We start from the raw sequence: 21,085 nt of genomic DNA, 5'->3' as shown, positions 1-21,085 counted from the left end.
ATCTTATTTCTGTATCAAGGAGTTGACTTATGGTAGTTTTAATCCCTCAGTATCAACATCTGAAACCTTCTAGACACCACCTGCAACTCTCAGTCCATGTGTTCGCCCCTTTACCTCTCTCTCCAGGCTGCCCGTTCTGCCCGTTCTGTCCGGGGAAGCCGGGTCTTCCAGAGGGTCCCTGTTCTCCCTGGGTCCCCGGGGTCCCCTGTCTGCCAGGCTCTCCTGGGGGTCCTGGCACAGTGCGGATGGACACCGGTGGACTGGGCACGTGGTTCAGGATGGAGTTGTAGCGTGCCATGTGGCCTGAACACAGAAACAAAGGGGACATGTTTCCAAAAACAAACCGGATTAAATATTCTGGATTATGGAGTCACAAACCTTATTTCTACACCTGAGAAGTTCCTTACTGACTCAACTAGAGAAGCAAAACAGACACACTAAGACTCATAGGGAACAAAACAACCACAGAGAGACACAAAGAAATAACTACAAAGAAAATAAAACGAACACAAAGAGACACAAAATACAAAAAGAGGCTGAACAACAAGGACTGTCTGTCTTGTATCTTCTGTAGAAAAGGTGGTGGGACGTGTTGCACGTCTACGTCCAGGGGACCGCTGTCTCTTAATGCGTCCGTGCTGACGATGCATCCTTTAGCCACTGACACTAACCAGAACCACATCCTGACCTTGACCCTAAAACCAGGTCTCGGGTCCCTCAAACCCAACATACAGAAGGTGTTTTGACTCACTCTGAATCAGCTGCTCACAGACCTGCCTGGCGATGGCTTGAACTGATGACGTCGACTGGAGGTCCCCCTGAAGACACACGAGCAGAACTATATTCATATTTGTATTGTTAGTATCTAGACTTCCCTTCTGCACTGACGTACATTGATGACCACGACTTTAAATAAAGTGTCCAGATGTATATTTTTTAACAAATAAATTGACGTTCTGTACAATCTGTACCATCGATTAATATCACAATGTGTTTGTGTATGAATATTTCTTAAATCATACTTTTTATTGTGTTTGGTTGCATAAAAACAGATTTATAGTCTTTGTCTTAAATACAAGTCTGAGTGAGATTTGACACTTAAATGTACCGGTTGCATAAAGCTCTTTAAAGCAAAGCGACTAATGTAAGACCGACTTTGATGGACTGTCACGCAATGCATCATGGGGAAGAGACAAAATGGCGGAGTATGGGAGAAAATCAAAGAAAGTGTAAACGTTGAGATGTTAGCATGAACATTTGATTCTCTACAAGAGTCTGCCATGAATACATTAATTAAAACTTAGCTTGCTAACTAGCATACAGCTGGCTAGTTAAGCTAGCTTGCTAACACTCGCCTCTACTCCGGAGAAGGACAAGCTAACGTTAGCTACCTAGCTAACTAGCCGGCCATCCGTCTCCAAAGTTGCGTTCGCTCTCTTCCTGACGAGCTGCGGCAACATTTTACAGCCTTTATTGACGTGTGTCGTCCCCATAACAACTAACAACAATCGCATAAACAATTGCAATGAAACTGTTTTCTTCTGTACCAGTCAAATGACCACGAAAAACAGTCCAATATCCGTTCTACTCGTGTTCTATTTTTATAGTTTTTATTTAAGACATTTCATGTTTACCCCGACTTAGGTGTCAGACAAACAGCCAGAGAGCCGGTTCCCTGTCTGACAGAACACACCTTAATGCTACAACACATAACCTGAACTCTATTTAGAGCAGTTAAACATCTAACTAAAGATAACTTTACTTGTTTAGTGAAATTGAAGCTCCAGCGGACACTTCTCAGTTGGAGTCATCCTGACTGAATATTTGTCTGTTTGCCTCCATTTTTGTCTTCCCATTGACTTTATTTGTCTTTTTTGACGCCTGTAAATTTCACATTTTTAACTGACTAAACCTTTAAAGGGACTGTTGTAAAAACGAGCGTTCATGCTCTGCTCAACAACCTGCGAGTCGTTTTAGTGTTTTATCTCGCAGCGCTTCATGTTCTGTTCTGAAGGAAACCCACATTGCCGGCGAGTAAAAGAGCGGAGTAACTTTAGTCGTTCATTATTTCCATCTTTGCATAAACGACACCACTTACCCGTTCACCTCTCTCCCCTTTGCTTCCAGGAACACCCTGCAACAGAGAAGAATCAATGAGAAGAGGATAAAAACCCAGAAACAAAGCTGTGAAGTTTAACCGGTTCAGATGTTACGGAAATTCACGCAAACGCAAAATGATTCTCTAGCTCACGAATCCTCTTACAAGTCTGGATTACTTTGTTTCTCCCGTCTTGTTGAGTCGCTTTGATTAACTCTGAGCCTCTGGAATGTTGTCTTACCTCCGTAACGACGAGGGAACTGTGGATTTTAATGATTATTGTTTGCTTTTAAGACTGACAATTATCACCTTTTAGTTTTATCCATCGTTGACTTTGTCTTAATTTGTAACCGCAGCAGTAAAATGCATTGAATCAAGTTGCAAGATCTAGTTTGGACGTGCTGTTTGACATTTTAGAAGTTTTTACGCATCTGTACGGAAGCCCTGAGAGAACAAAATAAAAAAAAAAAGTAATTTTCTAAATCTGATCTAAATCGTTTGAGAAATGTGTTTCCTTCACCAGACAGAATCTGAGCTCGTTGAACTAACTTTTCTTTTAACTTTCATTTGAGTCGTTATAAACAACAACAATCTTTGTTCAAACTGTATTTTCTAAAACCTGAACTCTTTTATTTTACTCTGATAAGTTCACATCAAGACCTGCAATTGGCAGCGTGTGGTAGTTAGTTCAGGCTCGGTGCAGTCCACCCACGCAGCAGTAATTACACGCTTCACAACATGTCTCTTTGTCAGCAGTTTGTTTTCACCTCCCACTGAATCTCATTCGTTACATGTGATTCACTGTCTGCAAGCGTTTCATTTAATCAGGGAATGAATGTCAAAGCAGAGAGCGGCTCTCACACAGAACACTGTTAGAAACAATGTGATAAAAAGACTTCTTCTCATACATTCAAACAATAAGACTCGATGATGGAACTCTCCCACGTGGATGACCTTTTTAGCGTGGGTTTATTTGTTTACGCGTATGCAGAAGTAGGATGTGTAGTTCTGTGCCCGTCACCACTTCCTGGTTGGGTTTCCGCTCCTCTAGTCCTAATGACCTCAAACCCTGAACCCTCAGGGACTCACTGACGTCACCTGGTGAGTGTGACTGTGAGCGCTTGAGATGGTGTGAATACGAATGGGACGCCACTTTGCTGCAACATATCACGTTACCATGAAAACGTCGAAAATGATGTCAATTGTGGGTATTTATTTGATACTTTTTACTTCCTCCAGGCTCCTTCCTCACAAGATGAGAGGTGATTCATAATAACCTGTTTACTCGTTTTTCAAATAACAAAATTAAATATTTGATGAATAAATAAATAAATATCCTCTGATTTCATGTGAGCCTTTTCTTCTGATTGTCATTCGTTTAGTTTAGACTCCAAAAATGTTTGTTTCCGATAATATAATATGTAATATTGATATGTTTTCAACATCATCCATCGGCGTTTCCTCTTCTCTCCTCCGTGTTTGTTTATTATAACAAAGCTCCTTTAAGACATACAGCAGGTGAATCAGTAGTTCTCTCATGTGCTGTATGAACAGTGAACAAACAGCCGGAGTTAAACTGTTTACTGCACGGATTCTGAGAGAGGAAATCCCCGTGCATTAAAGATTATTATTATAGTTGATGTACAAACCTGGAAACTAAGATTAGTTCAAACTATTCGTCCTGTTAAAAACGTCTTCACAGAGGATGAAGAGACAGGAAGAGAGGATCTGTCCTCATCAGTTGGTCTTTCATTGTTGAGTGAGAGGTATTAGGAAAACAGTCAAAGGAAGTGTGTGTGTGTGTGTGTGTGTGTGTGTGTATGTGACTGACAGACTCGTGGACCTTCAGACCGGACAGGAAGCTGTTAATCCTGTTAATCCTTCCGAGACACACACACACACACACACTCTTTGTGTGTCTCCGTTAAGCCTGACTGACGTGACTTCCTTATATTTTGTTTGTGAAGCGGCCTTCTGTCAGAGAGGTGAGGTGTGTTTTCCTTCTTTACAGGCGGACAAGTCGACTCACCGATGGTCCCAGATCTCCCTGTTTCCCTGAAGGGCCCGTGTTACCCTGGGCCCCCGGGCCTCCTGGCGTCCCCTAAAGAGACACAGAATCAGAGTCAGAGTCCACTTCAAACAAAGAAGCTAAAACGTGTAAATATAATGTACAACGCCACTTATTGTGATGCATACATTCATATTTCCACTGCTGCTTGTCACAACTACTCCACACAGCAGTGGATGTGAACTGTTATAACAGGAAACAGAATAAAAGTCCACATTTAATATGAATTCATACTGTTTCAAAATCAACGTGTCTAAAATTAAAACACTTTCTGGTGCTCGATTCTCGATTGATTCTGCAGCTTTGGAAGGAAAACGTAGCTTTAAGGTGATTTTACAGGAAGGTTCAGTTGGATCAGTGCCATGTTTAAAAAACAAGAAGAAGAAGACAGCGTAGAGTCGGCACTTCCTCTCCTGTTCACTGCTCAACTTTAAGCATCTTTACCTGGAAGAAGAAAAACGTCCCAGAAGCTGCATAATTATCTCCTCCAGTCACAGCTCCAATTAAAATCAACCTTCAGGAGTCCAGAAGGAGAATCACAAGCACAACAGACGAACAAAGTCGACATTTAAAACCTGCACTCACGATAGTTCCTGAGGGACCCGGTCTGCCCGGCGGCCCGTCTTTACCCGGCAGTCCCTGTGGAGGAGACAACAAACAAGAAGTCTTTAGGAAGACGCTGCTTCTGGTAGTTTCATCGCTCGGCTCAGCGAGTCGCTTCTAAATAGGTTTTGAAATGTGTTGAAGTCATTGGTGGGAGAAGTAGTATGTAAGTAGAAGTAGCTGTAGTAGAAATATAGCTAGCGCTAGTAGTATTAGTACAGCTGATAGAAGTACAGTAGTGGTGCAGTATACAAGAGTAGTAGTTGTAGAGGGAAGTAGTACATGATTCCACTTGTAATATCCAAAGTGTAATACTACTACTAAGTGTAACGGCTTAGTATAATGTGAAATACTGCAAACAAGCCAGCTAGCTCAGTAAAAAGCGAGTTAAAGTTAAATTAAACAGAAATTCAGCAGCATCATAAAACTCAACTGGGTTGAGTTTGTCCCTGAACTTTCTTCAGAGTTAAATCTCTTGTACGTGAGGGTTTAAGGTTTTGGTGCAACAGAATTAAATTAAATCTAGATTTAGATTGAAAACTAAATTAATATCTAAAGAGAGGTTTCAATTTCTGAAGGGTCAACCCCCCCCCCCCCCCCATTGCACACATTGACAGTAATATTTGCGAGGTGACTCACTCTGGATCCTGCTGGTCCGTCTCTGCCTGGACCTCCAAGTCTGCCAGCTATTCCCTGAAAAAAACACCAAGAGTCACATTCACATCTAAAGTCCTAATCTACACACATGTAATAAATATCATCAATATATATATATGTATATAAACTATAGACTGGTTGAACAGCAGCACTGTGAAAATGAAACGACAGCCCGCTCTCACTCCCAACTCCTCGTATACGTCAAACTATGTAAACAGTAAATATCAACTTATTTTAAGTTGCGTAACATTACATAAAGTTACGTAAGCTATGTTACGTAACGCTACACACCGTTACTACGTTTTGTATGTAAAATAGCAACGCTATGTAGCGTTACTACATCGCTTACGTAATGTAGCACAGTTATGTTGGTTAAGTAAGGTTGACACTATATTATGGCAACGTAGTAACGTAGTAATGCTATGTTACGTTACTACGTAGCTATAACGTAGCTTAGGCAATGCAACGTTACTATGTCGCCTACGTAATGTAGCTTACGTAATGTAGCATAGTTGCATAGGTCACATGACATGCATACGTAACGTAGTAAAGCTATGTCGCGTTACTACATTGCGTAAGTAACGTAGCATAGTTACGTAGGTCACGTAATGGTAACTCTGGTCCATGAACCATTTGAATAAGATCGTGAACATAACTTAGCCCTTTCAGATGGCTTTTTTATCCGTTCTGGGATCTCTGATCTTTGAAAAACAGGAGAATGTTGAAGTAATATTCCAGGGCATTCAATTTTCCTTTAATTTTCCATGTGTTTTCCAGGACGCATGGAAACTCTGTCTGACTACAATGTCCCTGGTTAGATTCCCGCTGGGGATCTTTGTTGCATTGCTTCCTGTACGATCAACTCTGAAGGCAAACACGGCAACAACATAAAAGCAGAAAACATTCCTGTAAACGCTGCGAGGTTGAATCGAGCTGTCGTGTCACAAACTCAGGGAACAGAAATAGATTCAAACAAGAGAAATCAACCTTTTGCAAATGGCACCATTATTCAAAATCGGACAACTATTTGCTTCCAGAAGGTCATATTAGTCGTAATTTACCGTGGAGCTGTAATTACTTGTGGGAGGCTCTTTTCTAGCATCAGACCTTTGTGAAACAGAAGCAACGTTCTGCCACCAACCGACTAAAACTCATCAAAGTACAATTCTACCAAGTACCGGCTCGCCATCAACCCCGAACAGGGAGGAAATCTGAATTCTACATAAATAAGTTTGATCCTGATGTTGTGAAGTGATGTAGTGAGCCGCTACAAGTGACTGTAGACATTTGGTGTCTTATCAACATGAACTGATTTGATTAAGATTCATAATTAAAAGTACAGTATTCACATGTATGTAGATGAAACCCAGAAGTGATCACATAAACCTGAAAGAGAAGATCTGTATGTTGGATTCACGTTCTGTTTTTTCTCACCTGTGTTCCTTGTTGTCCCGCTTCACCTTTCTGTCCTTGCTCTCCTTGACCTCCCTGCAGATAAAGAATATACCTTTTTTTCTGATTGTATGGATATCGTTAATATAACACAAAGTTTACTAAATAAACTGCTGCAACGGCGTAAAAAAATACAGTGTTTTTCACATATTTAGAATATGAATGGCATCTGAAAAAATGACTATGAACAGCAAACATGGAAATGTATTTTCAAAATAAAAGCATATAGAAATAAATGGAGAAAGTATCTATTAGAGTGGGAGACTGAGAACTGGGTGTGCGTTGGTCTTACTGGAGGTCCTATGATGGAGCGTCCACTGTGTCCCTGTAGTCCTTGGGGTCCCTGAGGTCCCGGTACACCTGCATCACCTACTGGACCGGTCGGGCCCTGCAGAGAGACATAGGGAGAGGATGTGTTAAAGACGTGTTTAGGCTTGTTTGAACCCGAGAGGACACTGACGTCGACTGGTTATGTGTTCAACACCGTCCTAAAGACTTACTGCTGATTGGCTAACCTCAACAGTTCAACACTCACCTTTATTCATATAGAACCTTTCACACAAACAATCAGCCCAACGTGCTTCACAGAGCAGGATTAAAAGGTCTCTAGAATAAGTATTGCAACGTTACAGAGCAAAGACATGATGTGCTCTGTGCTCTGCCGTGAAGAAGGAAGTGGTTTGATTTGGGCTGATTTGTGGTCCACGAGCTAAAGAGAGAGTCTTATCTTCACAACTTTGTTTGGTTTGTAAAGCTTCCTTCAGTTCATCTGGTCACAGAATCAGTCACGTCCGTAGCAAACATCTTAGTCAAAGTCCACATGGCTTCAGGATGCCATGTTAGAAACAAGGACATCTGTTTTTATTAAGTTCTGTGTTTGATCCTTTACTCGGTGTTTGTGTTCCCTCATTTGATCATTTTAATTAAATGTTTACGTCTATTCTGTCTGATCTTTTAAACGTCATTATCTCTGCACAATCTGAATTCTGCAAACACCTTTAGGTGCTTTTTTTAGCAGACGAGTTGAACCACAGATCACATGTCACACCTCTGATAGCAGCTCTCATACGTGTATTGTACGGTGTCATAAGATCAAAAGATCGGCCAGTTAATCGAGCACTTTTTTACTGTACGGTGATAAAAATGTTGCAATGAGCGTTTTCCTGCTTCTACTTCCTTGTGACGAGCAGAGAGACGGAGGCAGAAGCGACGGGGAACCATAAATAAATCGGACGCTGAGACTCCTCAGTTGTCTCGTGGCGCAAAAATGGCTTCGAACATTTACGAAAACCCGAGTTTGACGATGAACGTGAAGTTCTGCAAAGGAGCCGGAGAGGACGGAGGACAGCGAGTTGAGAGACTGGTGGACATCTACGACAGTGTGGACACTTTCACAGACGACCGTGTTTTAACACCGGAGAAAGGTATTAAAACACCATCAAATACCAGTTAATATACAAGAAACAATGGAAACTGGTTATTAAAGTTAGAGGCTCGGCTGTAAATGTGACGTAATTATAAGAATATTTATTATCAGGATATTTGCTCTCGACTGTTACATGTACATTTATGAGCATTTAATAATTATCCTAGTTTATAATTTACTATTTTATCTTTGAATTTGTATTAAATCTTTACTCTTATTGTAATAATTACTCTTTATTACTTGCTAGCTTTGTATCTGCATCTTAGTGCACATATCGACTAGATGTGTGTATTGAATCCCGTTGCTCCACTGTGATGTTATTCACAATCCAGCACATCTACGACACCAGCATGCACACCTTTCAATGTGTTCACATAATGCAGTGAAGAACAGAAATTTAAACGCAAATGTGTGAAAAATAAATAATTAAAATGAAGTAATAACCTTTATGAAACGGCCAAGCCTAAAATGTAAAATTGTTTGACAGTTGTGGTTTAATTAATGTTTATTAATGTTTATTAACGTCTATTAATGTTTATTAATGTTTATTAACGTTTATTAATGTTTATTAACGTTTATTAATGTTTATTAACGTTTATTAATGTTTATTAACGTTTATTAATGTTTATTAACGTGCGCCTTGTGTCTTATTTTATTGGTGTAAAACGAATTGCTCTCAGCTCAAGTAGTGATGTTCAGTCTTCGTGCTGATGAAGTGATACAGATCAGATGTTTGTCTCTTCATGTTTGAACAGTTCGGGCTCGTTTCCTGTCGATGGCTGTGATGACGTTCACACTTCTCACTTTTAACTGGGTTACACTACGAATATATAGGTTTAATCAAAGATTCATTCTAATCAGAGTTTAGCAAAACTAGGTTTAAAATGAGTGAATGCAGGTTTAGAATAAAGCAGAGCTCTGTTGCATGATTAAATAAACTAATATCTGATTAATTAATCCAAGTTAAAATGACACATTTACATTTGGGGCGGGGCTTATCGGGTTAAAAGGCCCTTTTTTAAACTGGCTTTATAAACTTGTCGGCTGAATTAAAGGAGCAATACGGACGAATAAGAGACGATAAAAACACTCTTTCACAGTAAAGAAGAACAGACTTTTGATTTAATTGCTGTTCTGCTCCAGAACCGTTTCATTGCTGAACCGGTCGGTATCTTGAGAGAAATTCAGCCGCCGCATAAAACTTGACTGGTTTAAGTCGGTCCATTAACTTTCTTTAAGGATCTTAATTATTTTGTTCAATTCATCTAAAAAAAGCAGCTTTTTTCAAAGTTAAAGCTCCTCAAGTGTAAAGTGAAGGTTAACACTGGATCAGGTTTTTATGTTTTGGTGCAACAGAATTAAATTGAATCTAGATTTAGAGTAAAAATAGAATCTTTATTAATTTTTGGTGCAACATAGTTTAAAGTTAAATCGAATCAGGTTTAAAGATAATTAGATCGTGTTCTCCGTTTGCCTTCTGCAGGAGCAAACACTCAAAAGCATCCTCCAGATGTCCAGAGAAACCTCCTCAGAGCTGCTGCACTGGTTCTGGGTTTCCTCTGCGTCCTGCTGGGAGCTGCAGTCATCGTCCTGTCCCAACGCCGTGAGGACCTCGTCTGTATTATGATGTCATGTCTTAAAAGTCCACACAATAACCTTGATTTCACATCACTTCACTGCATCTTTTCACCAGATGTTTTCATCACTCTGGAGAACAACGAGCTCAGCATCAGGTACAAGGAGCTGGAGACCAGATACAACCAGAGCAAATTGTACCACGAGTTACAGGAGACCGTAAACCAGACACAGGGGAACACCACAGGTGAGACATGTTTGAAAAGGAACACTTTAACAGAACCATGACGCTGTAAACCTCCAACAGGTAAAGTTCACTCGCTGTTAGAATGCATTGGTTTTCTAGGTACACGGTTTATTTATTCATCATTCTACAACACAGCGTTGTGTAACAAGGTGCTGTAGTTGTGGTCCCTTTCAGTCAGAACCAACAGAGGACACATCCCTCCTGAAACCTTCATGGCGTCATCATGTGATGGACCCATAAATTATAATTAAAAGGTTTGGTCACGATGTAAACTTTGCTTCAAAGCCCGGTACTCTCCCTGCTGGCTTGTCTTATGTGGATTCTACGGTAGCGGTGCTACAGAACACACTTTAATGAAAAGCCACGGACTGAAGGACAAAGTTCCAAACAATCACATATCAGGTTCTAGTGTCAAATCTCAATGTATTTGTCATTAAATGATTTCAAATATGTGACTAAAACACTTCAGTGAATGCAGGATGGAAGAGATGTCGATGCAGATGTTACTACAAATCTACTGAGATGAAGAACTGGACAGAGAGCCAGAGAGACTGTCAGAACAGAGGAGCAGATCTGGTGATGATCAGCAGCAGAGACGAACAGGTGAGTGCACGTACAACGTGTCTTTTTTATTATTTACTGTTATTTTACTTGAAATTAAATTGATTTATTAGAAAATGTTTGAATGATTCTGTTAAAAACTGTTTCAGTAGTTGGAAATATGTAACTATGATCTTTAATATTAATTTAGGGAAATTCAAAGTTATGATTGCCAAATGCACTTTTATTAGGATGATCTATGAATGTGCTGCTTTCATAATGTTATTCTGCTTCATATGTTCACTGTCTGGCTTCTGTCTTGCTGTTGATTCCTGTTTTTGCAAAATTTTCAGAGTTTTGTCAGCGAGCTGAATAAACCGGACGCTTCGTGGATCGGTCTGCAGCCAGTGAGCAGTCAGTCCGGGGGATGGGGATGGGGATGGGAAGGGGTGGACGGATCAACACCATCATATCAGTGAGAACACTTTATTTTACTTTTAGAATATTGATTTATTTCAGGGTCATTGTTCGTGGCTAATAGTTGGATGAAATTGAAAAACACTAAATATAAAATAATAATAAATATTTAAATAAATAATTTATCGAGTCGATCCTGTTTTCAGATAATGTGTTTTTTTGTAATAAGTATTTACAGATAATCAATTAACAATTCCACCCATGGTTTTGAGCGTCATGATGTATGTGAGATGCAGCTGTTCGCTCTCTGGACACAATCTGAATCTGAAGGACGACGTTTGAAATGATTTGTGCATCACATTCTGAACTTGTATTTGGGCTCATATTTAAGAAGCCATTGAGCTCTTGACAGTTCAGGATAATGAACACATGTAGGCCAACGAGTTCATATTCATCCTCCTCTGGGCATCTTCTTAACTTTAGAAATGTTCTGAAACCTCTTCTGTACTGTACATAAAGCTAAAGGACATAAAGAAAGTACATCTGAAGATCAAAAGGATCGTCAGTCCTGAATATATTTGATCAGATTATCGAAGCACAATAACTTTATCTTTATTTAAATAATGTATTTTGTTAATAACACAGTGTTTGTTCTACAGGGCCTGGAAGACCGGTGTGAATGTAAAGCCTGATGATGGTTCCAGGTCCAGAGCATTTGTTGATCCTGGAGGAACATGGCAACAAACCAACAATGGATCCAAACGATGGATCTGTGAGAAACAGATCAATCAAGTCAAACATGTAAATGTGATCTTGACTTCACTTCATTTCTCCCTCAATTTTCCAGAAGTTCTTTATTCTCTCACTTAAAAAACGACATAATTAAGGGAAACTCAGAGAAAACGAACTAACTGCATTACTGTAAAAGTACAACAACAGGCCAACATGTTGATGACTTAGAACACACCTGCGTACAGAGCAGTGAGGCTGAAGACGAGAGTAACTGAAGTGTGTTCATGCTGTTTGGATTTCACGGCCATCTGCTCGTTACAGAGTTTTCTTCTGTTTGTAACGGGCTCAGCTGTTACCCAGGGTGCACTGTGTTCTTCTGTTTGTAACGGGCTCAGCTGTTACCCAGAGTGCACTGTGTTCTTCTGTTTGTAACGGGCTCAGCTGTTACCCAGAGTGCACTGTGTTCTTTTGTTGGTAACGGGCTCAGCTGTTACCCAGGGTGCACTGTGTTCTTCTGTTTGTAACGGGCTCAGCTGTTACCCAGAGTGCACTGTGTTCTTCTGTTTGTAACGGGCTCAGCTGTTACCCAGAGTGCACTGTGTTCTTTTGTTGGTAACGGGCTCAGCTGTTACCCAGAGTGCACTGTGTTCTTCTGTTTGTAACGGGCTCAGCTGTTACCCAGGGTGCACTGTGTTCTTTTGTTGGTAACGGGCTCAGCTGTTACCCAGGGTGCACTGTGTTCTTCTGTTTGTAACGGGCTCAGCTGTTACCCAGGGTGCACTGTGTTCTTTTGTTCCCATTTCTACAGAAGCTGTAACCAGCTCGCCACTCTTCTTTCTCTAGATGTTCACTGTTGAGTGTAGAACCTCTGTGTTTCGGTTCCTCTGATTGACACGTCTTCACAGAGAGGCACTAGATCTGAGGGGTTTAGTTGTTCTCTGGGTTCCATTTTCCTTTTCTGTGTTTTCTGTTTTGAACCTTCTGTTGTTTTTTCTTTAACTCATATAAATCAACAAGTATTTCTTTCGTCTATATCTGCTTTTGGTTCCGGGGTTCTGTTAGCTAAAGAGCTGTACATTCAGTCAGTGGGGGTTGTTCTTGGTTATTGGTACGGCCGCTCCCTCTTTATTATATCAGCCTGCAGATTCATCAGTGATTGTGGATGTGTGCTGTGTTTCATGTTTGTTTTCTGTGGCATTTAATAAACACAAGTTAAACGCCTCATTGAGCTTTGTTTATTCTGGCGTGTGGCACCGTGGCGATCATGCAAACTACGGTCATGCAGAAAGGTGTTTGTGGTCAACGCGCTGTTTGTTGCATCATTATTTAAACTAAATGATCTGTGAAGAAGAGAACGAGTGTAATCGGCAAAACGCCATAAACGAACCTCCACGATGCAGAGGACGAAGCGCCTCAACCGTCCTGCAGAACCTCCACGCACAGTCCAGATCTAAATGTTCCTCCTTTAATCCTGGACTAAATACAGACGGACCAGTAGCGCTTCAGGGTTTGGCTCAAAGGTGGTCGGGTGCCACCAAAACCATTCTCAGGACAATCTGCCAGACAGAAGTAAGTGATGCTTGACTTTTACTGAAGCTGTTGTCACATTTTAAAGGAGCAGTGTGTCGGATGTAGTGGCCTCCTCTCACAAGCATGTGGACAACTACGCTTTGTGTTTGTTGTTGTCTTTGTGTTTGGTTTGTCCCTTCTGGGCCTCCGTAGTAACACGGCGGCCGGCTCCCTGAAGAGTCCGTATGTAGATACAAACGTCTCATTCTGAACTAACGAAAAACACAACGGTTCTTAGTTTCAGGAGATTACACACCAATAAAAACATAAAGTTATGAATAATATATTCCTTCCGTCCCTTAAATCCTACACACTGGCCCTTTAACTTCACTTAACATGACAACAGTTTCAGTTTAGACCGAACTGAGAAAGTTGTTCATCTTCTCTCCGTGTGTGTGTGTGTGTGTGTGTGTGTGTGTGTGGGGGGGGAATCTATTGATATGGATATTGTTGTTGCTGGTAGAAAATCTTGTATTTCCAAAATCATCTTATTTTGAACAAAGAAAGAATAAAATAATAATAATGTTGGACAATGCAGTCTCTTGGCTCAAGTTAAGGTTTCTATCCAATTGAGTCAAGACATTAAAAGTGTGTGTGTGGTGTGTGTGTGTGTGTGTGTGTGTGTGTGTGTGTGTGTGTGTGTGTGCTGGTACTTCCTTTATTTTCATTACTGAAACCAGATAGAAGTCGGGCTCAGCAACACTGGCAGCATCAGTGCACATCTTCCCTTATTGGACTCATATCTACCACAGTATTTACTGCATGCTATACTAGTACACATTAAGGTTTTACAGCAGCAACAGTAACCGTTTAACAGAGCAGCTACGGTTCGACTGTCTCAAGATGTCCTCGGATATTTACGCCAAACCAGATCTATCAAAGAAGGTGAGATACGACAGAAAGGTGCAGGAAGTAGATCGGGAGGAAATGGAGGAAAGGGAGGTGGACATCTACGAGAGGGCCGACGCTATCGGAGACCACCGCGCTGATACTCCGCCACCCGGAGGAGGTGAGAAATCATGAAGACATCATCGTGTGTTTGTTGTTCTTTGAATCATGTTTGAATGAAAAAAGAAACATTTACATTCTGACCTCAGTTTTAAAGCTCTGAGTATAGGACTCATTATCTGGTGTTCTGTGGTGTTTTGGTGCCACTTTAGTTCAAACTACTGGAAAAAAGAAAAGCAAACTGGATCTAAAATCGAATTGTTTTGGGCGTCATTCTTGTTGGTTACGGTGACATTTAAGAAGTTTCTGAGATCTGAGGAAGCATCAACTCTTCTCATGACAGCGTTACAACAGAGTGGAAAGAGCAACCACGTGACAGGAAGAAGGTAAAGTCTGTAGATTATCATCATCAATGCAGAGTCACAGGAGGAAGAGATGCTGAAGAGGGAGAGGATGATTGAAAGGTCCACTATAACTCATCATCTTCAGTTCATATGTGTTTGACTTTAAATGATTGTCTAAGGGTGTTTAAATGATTCATCGTAACAGAATGATAGAAACTAATGGAGCTGCTCTCTGTGCCTCTTTAGGACCGCGTACTGAGAAGCATCCTCCGGCCGTCCGAAGCAGACCTTTAAGGGTTGCTGCGTTCTGTCTAGGACTGCTGTGTCTTCTGTTGATCACTGGAATCATCCTCTTATCCATACGCTGTAAGATAAAGTACAGCACCTCACAACTACCGAGCACCTAATACTGAACCAGAACAGTGTCAGCTTCAGGCTTTACAGGACAGGTTGAGATGTTGTGTCCGTCTAAAGGCTTCACAATGAGGGGCATGACGAATGAACCATAACGCAGAAATAATAGATAGTGATATCACAGAATATAACTTCCTTTTGTCTTGAGATTAAAGCACAATGATCTTTGTTGGTTTCTTACTTTGTTGTTGTTCTCACCAGATAATTCAGTCACTTTGGAAAAAGACCAGCTGAGCAACAATTACAGTCGACTCCAGGGGAAAGTTTCAGGTGAGAAAGGTTCCATAACACAAGATGCAACTTCACCAATGAGCAGAACTATTTTCATATTGTCTCACTTTTATCTATTGTTGTGTTTCTCAAGACATATCCTTCAACCACAGTGAGTTACAGAGCAGTTACCAAACCCTGAGTGAGAATCACAGCCAGTTACAGGAGGAGGTGAAGCAGCTCGAGGGCAAAATTGAAAGTGAGAAAAAAAACACCAGAATTATACCAATTTCAACGATAGAACTTGACTCGTTACTTTTGAATATAATTGTTGCTGTTTAACTGTTTTTGCAATGTGCCATTAGCACAGACTAAACAACCAAGAGAGATCTTAAACTAATGAGTGAATCTACGAGTGTTATCCATTACACCTTAGCTGTGTTTCTATTCAATCTTAAAGATTGATTTTTAAGCAAAAAGGAATGTAAATTAGGCACATTTCCATCAACATGTTTGGAGCGAATAAGCTCGTAGTTTGTTTAGAAGTTAGCAGAATAAGGCACACATGGAGGTAATCTGCCATGAACAGAGCAGAAGAAGAGGTAGAGGTCCAGAACCAGAACCAGAAACAAAACAAGTCACCTTCTAACCATCTACAAGAGCTATTGGCCAAGTTTCATGTTTACAGAGACGAAGACAATATGAATATATTTATCGGGTAGGACGTCATGTGAGTCAAATGTTATTCTGTAAAGGCGTTTCCATAATCCATTTAGCATCAGTTATTTTTTAACAAAAGCAAACACCACGGTTGCCATTTTGCCGTTTCCATACAGCTTTTCTATCGCAATACTTCACAATGTGCATGAAAAGACGTGGATGGAAACACGGCTTTTGAATGATATGACCTCTTTCTTTAAAACACTGAAGAGAAGTGGTGTCCTGAAGGATGGAGGAGATTTGGATGCAGCTGTTACTTTAAATCTAATAAGAGGAACACTTGGCATGGAAGCAGAGATGACTGTCAACAGAAAGGAGCAGATCTGGTGGTGATCAACAACAAAGAGGAACAGGTGAGTGTGTTTGTTCATGACTGATCTTGGAAGTAACCGCCAGTGACCTGTTACTTGTGTTTTCGACCTGCTTTGTTCCGATGAAGTCCCGCCCTTTTCAGTGTCCCCCATGGGACTTTGTTTCCAAAAAATGATTTTGATTTTTGTCTATTTTAAAGATGATTTTGCGAGCCAAGAAATTCTCCGTTTGTCGTAGTATCATTTAGTTTTGTGGGAAACCGTTCAGTGAACTCTCGTCTCTCACAATATACACCACCAGCACGAACACGGCCGTTAGCTTGGCTAGCTAGCTAGCTAGCTAACTTAGCTACGTGCCACACATAAATGTAACCGCATCACCTGCCGTATTTTATCCAGCGACTCTGTTTATCAGCCGGAAGAGAAAAGAACGAGCAAGACCACGAGAACATTCTGTACGAAACACAAAGGAATCGTAGCTTTAGAGAAAGAGAGACGCCACTTACGACAATCTGGATACGTCAACAATTTCAAGACAAAATTGCACTTTTTTTTATGTGTAAAAATGATCTTTTATTAAACTAACAAACATCATATGTGTAATTCATGGCACATTTCAAACAGGATCAAAATATATTTCTTGTCTTTTGCCGTTGAGCACCGTACATATTCTTTCCAAAATAAGATCCCGTGGTGGTCAACCGGAAGGGGCGGGACTTCACCTCTCTATTGATTTTAGTTCCTGTACTGCAACCAGCTTTATCTCTGTGTCCCGTTGAGGCCTTTGGGTTCACTTCCCTGATGCTTCTGTCCATGAGCTTTAACACAACGTTATTATTCTCACTTGTCAGATTGTGCTAAATTTAAGGCTACGATTTGCAATTAGAATTAGAGTAAAATGTGTTTGATGAATATGGAAGAGGACGACATACACAGATTAGACATTTCCTAATATTCTTGTTTGATAAAAATTGAAGACTTGAATGAACACGGAAGAACCTGAAGGTCTGAGATCAGTTCTTTCGACGAGCAACGTTTTTTTAGAACCGACATTGAAGTCAGAAATTAGTGAATTTGCGGGAACGTTTGATTCGTTCAAAGACGTCTGCATAGAATCCTAAGAGGTAGAGGATCTACAGGAATAAGACATAAGATAACTTGTTTAAATGTTTATTTCTCTATTCTTTAATGCATTCTGATAAATGTAAATGTTAGCTTCATGCTGTTGTGTCCATTACTACTGCGTGGTGTACAAGTGGACCCTTCTTTGATTCCTCTCATTATTGTCTCTGATCAACTACCAGAAGTTTGTCCTTGAGCTGAACATGGATAAAGATTCCTGGATCGGTCTACAAGCCAGGAAGGAAATATGGAATCAAACAAGCTGGAGATGGCAATGGGAATGGGAATGGGTGGACAGATCACCGCAGACAGACACGTGAGACATTTTGAAGGTTCACGATTCCATCAAATGTACTGTTAGTCACTGATTTACAGCTTCATGCTAGGTTAAAGCTACATGAAGGACTGTCTCTTTTTCCTCTTCCCTGTTGGTATTACAAGTTAAGGAAGTCATAAACTATAACAATTTAACAATTTTAAAACTTTCAGAGACCTGCAAAGCTACTGTATGATGATGAAATATAATGTGTGACTAAGTCTTTGGGAGGGACTGCCGGGCTAAAGCACAAAGTGCTACCTTGTTTTTTACAAATCACTGACTGGCAGCCTTTACAATGTACTAATCTGGATCTTTATGATCATTTTTTTTACAGATGATATAAATATTATAAATGACGTCAAATTGAAAAAATAATCACAAGTGTTTAAAAGGACATTTTGTTTGTCCGACAGGTTCTGGGCAACAGGATTGCCACACGTTGACAGAAACAATGAGGCTGCAACATGTTGCAATCAACAAGGACAATGGACAGAAAGCAACTCTCATGTTTATAAGAGCTGGATCTGTGAGAAATAGATCTCCTGGACTCTTTGATGAAGAAAGCGTGTCTAGTGTCAGCTTTGTTAAATCAGACTAAATTTACAATTTAATTTGTTTGTTAATTCTTTGTTTTATGCTCAATAACCTGGCATACATAGATATTGTTCCTCTGCCTGTCATAGTGCACAGTCTGCATTAGAAGTCATCAACACAACTACATGTGCACCAGCTCTGTAGTCCTACTGTTCTAATGAAAGTCAAATAAAAACATGAAATTGCAGGTGGTCTTTACTTTGGTTTTCATAGATGATTAATACGTTTGTATTCAGTCAGTTTGAAATGTTTCGTGTGTTTCCTTTGAGTCACCAGCTGCTAATCTTCAGATGCCAGTGAGAAGCTTCACCAGGGGCCCGTTCCACAAAACAAGCTCAGAAAAGTGGGGCTTAGGGTCCAAAACCGGACTAAAATGAACCTAACTAATCAGTCTGAAGGGCGGTTCCATGATGTCAAGACACTTGAGTGTGCACGCGATTCTTAATTAATAAGCAGCCCAAGAGCAACAGTTCCCTCTGGAGGATGTGGAGCACTGTGATTGGTTTAGAGACATCCAATCAAATAAGTTTGGGCATTTGGGTCAGATGACAGAAATCTGTACATCCTACAAAAGTTGGGTCCATTGGAATGTCTTGGGGATAAAATGTAATAAAATATGTTGATACAACCTAATTATTTATATATATATATATATGTTTATGTGTGAAAAGTTTTTTTTAAATTTAAATCTTGTGTTTCCCTCGGCCTCTCCTTGAGGCACCCCAGGGTGCTGCAGCACCCACTGCTTTAAACTCCAGTTAGGTGAAGAAATGCTGGAATTTTTCACAGTTTCTACAAACAAATTCCAGCACAAAATGATTTTATATTGTTTCACCCCCCCCACACACACTTCTGTGAGTGCAAAGCGCTGGTTGGCTGGTGGTATATCTGTGTTTGTGGTTTCCTACTTCCTTGACGCTCGCCGTCTAAAAGCTGCCCGACTCGCAGAGCAGAAAGAATTACCATCACTCGGCTTCAAGTTCTGTCACCTCTCAGGATGTCTGCAGACGTTCAAGCGCCAGAGCTGAAAGTGAGATTCAGCAGAAGAGACGAAAAGAACGGAGGAGAAGAAGAGGAGGTGGACATCTACGACCCTCTGGAACAAAGTGCTCCTGATCCTCGGCCCCATGAAGTCAGTAAGTATAAACGCTGTACGAGGACGACTGAGACCTTCGTTCATGTCTGATTAAATCCTGAAGGACGTTTTGTAGAGAATAGACACCATCAGTTACCTTTAGCTTGTGTCCAGAGACCGGTCTGGGCTGTGCACTGAGACTTTGAGACGTTGAAATGCAATTTATTGCCATTTGAGTGTAAATGTTCAAGTTGTTAGTAATTGAGCAGGTGAGTGCATCTGAAGGATGAAACTATCCACAATAATAATAAAAGAAGAAGCCACTTCAAACGTGCTTCATGAGAATCGGTTTCACCGTGTTTGTCTCTGTAGGACCGCTCACTGACAGCCGTCCTGCAGCTGTCAAAAGAAGAGCTTTTGGAGCCACGGCAGCCATTCTGGGAGTGTTGTATCTTGTGATTCTGGTCGGGATCTACATGCGCAGTGAGGATTTGCTCTTTATTCTATGACAGCGTACCGTGCTCTGCTCTGTGCTCTGATTTCCCGACCTTGTAATCCTCCTCTCCAGCCTGTGTGGTGTTTGGGTGCCACAGCAGAGAGCGTTTCTCTATTGTGTCAACAAGAACAAATGTAATACTTGGAGTAGATGTGCAGCAATAATGTAAAACATGCCCGAGTACCTGTTGAGATGAAACACTGTCCGACCAGCAGTGGAATCTAAACAAGCATCACAACCGATCGTCTAACGAGGCTAAAGCAGTCTGCATCGTTTAGATAAAGTAAGAAGCGTTTCTTACAGCATCTGTGAGCTGCTTCATACTCTAAACACGTAATATATGTTCATCAAGCTGCAGCCTCTGATTGAGAAGTGCTGCGTCAAAGCTCAAAGTGTGACAGTGATGAAACACAGAGTACCTTCACGCTGTCATGACTGTAAATGTGAACAATGTTACGTCTTTTCTTTTGTCTCATGTTCCCACCAGATGTCTTTGTCACGGTGGAAAAACAAAACTTGCAGACAGAAAAACAAAACTTGCAGACAGAAAGAGACGAGCTGCGTATCCGTCTGGACCAGTCTGAAACCAGAAACATCAACGTCACAGAAGAGAGAGACCAGCTGCAGACCAGATACGACCTCCTGAGCAGAAACCAGACACGGGGTGAGACATGTTTGAAGAGGAACCCTCTAACACTAGAACCAGCATGATGCTGTAAAGCTCCAACAGGTGAAGGTTACCCGCTGTTAGAACGCATTGATTCAAGCTACAGGGTTCATGTATCAACACAGGCTTGTGTTCCCCTCCATCAGACTCTTCTTCACTCACAGCACTGAGCAGGTCTGATGCCTGATGTGCATTCATAGCTTTCTCTTGTCCATGAGGTCAGGCTGTGACTCATGACTTATTGACTTACAGCATCTGTGAGCTGCTTCATACACTAAACACGTAATATATGTTCATCAAGCTGCAGCCTCTGATTGAGAAGCTCAAAGCTCAAAGTGTGACAGTGATGAAACACAGAGAGTACCTTCACGCTGCCATGACTGTAAATGTGAACAATGTTACGTCTTTTCTTTCGTCTCATGTTCCCACCAGATGTCTTTGTCACGTTGGAAAAACAAAACTTGCAGACAGAAAGAGACCA

General features: G+C 40.9%; 3 protein-coding genes across 3 annotated transcripts in view; 2 read left to right on the top strand and 1 right to left on the bottom strand.

Annotated features, from left to right (window-relative positions):
* The window catches only part of col14a1b (collagen, type XIV, alpha 1b), a 136,866-nt gene that overhangs the window by 4,870 nt on the left and 110,911 nt on the right, over window positions 1-21,085 (bottom strand). The window contains exons 37-44 of the mRNA XM_076082365.1: window positions 7,171-7,266; window positions 6,861-6,914; window positions 5,409-5,462; window positions 4,752-4,805; window positions 4,128-4,199; window positions 2,099-2,134; window positions 752-818; window positions 115-303 (exon numbers count right to left, since the gene is read on the bottom strand). Coding sequence (XP_075938480.1) covers window positions 115-303; window positions 752-818; window positions 2,099-2,134; window positions 4,128-4,199; window positions 4,752-4,805; window positions 5,409-5,462; window positions 6,861-6,914; window positions 7,171-7,266 — 622 coding nt within the window. The remainder of the gene's footprint in view (window positions 1-114; window positions 304-751; window positions 819-2,098; window positions 2,135-4,127; window positions 4,200-4,751; window positions 4,806-5,408; window positions 5,463-6,860; window positions 6,915-7,170; window positions 7,267-21,085) is intronic.
* Window positions 8,146-12,632, top strand: LOC142939166 (C-type lectin domain family 4 member G-like). Its single transcript, XM_076082386.1, has 7 exons — window positions 8,146-8,302; window positions 9,788-9,907; window positions 9,998-10,126; window positions 10,596-10,729; window positions 11,020-11,141; window positions 11,743-11,884; window positions 12,624-12,632. The coding sequence occupies exons 1-7, from the start codon at window positions 8,146-8,148 to the stop codon at window positions 12,630-12,632; spliced, it is 813 nt and encodes a 270-aa protein (XP_075938501.1).
* The window catches only part of LOC142939145 (uncharacterized), a 6,979-nt gene continuing 121 nt past the window's right edge, over window positions 14,228-21,085 (top strand). The window contains exons 1-9 of the mRNA XM_076082355.1: window positions 14,228-14,393; window positions 14,923-15,075; window positions 15,292-15,360; window positions 15,455-15,559; window positions 16,231-16,373; window positions 17,636-17,769; window positions 19,363-19,502; window positions 19,814-19,924; window positions 21,037-21,085. The exon at window positions 21,037-21,085 is cut by the window's right edge and continues 121 nt beyond it. Coding sequence (XP_075938470.1) covers window positions 14,228-14,393; window positions 14,923-15,075; window positions 15,292-15,360; window positions 15,455-15,559; window positions 16,231-16,373; window positions 17,636-17,769; window positions 19,363-19,502; window positions 19,814-19,924; window positions 21,037-21,085 — 1,070 coding nt within the window. The remainder of the gene's footprint in view (window positions 14,394-14,922; window positions 15,076-15,291; window positions 15,361-15,454; window positions 15,560-16,230; window positions 16,374-17,635; window positions 17,770-19,362; window positions 19,503-19,813; window positions 19,925-21,036) is intronic.

Source organism: Anarhichas minor, unplaced genomic scaffold (assembly GCF_050575085.1).
Source record: "Anarhichas minor isolate MPS153535 unplaced genomic scaffold, ASM5057508v1 ptg000094l, whole genome shotgun sequence".
NCBI lineage: Eukaryota > Metazoa > Chordata > Actinopteri > Perciformes > Anarhichadidae > Anarhichas > Anarhichas minor.
This window is presented reverse-complemented; position numbering and strand designations above follow the sequence as displayed.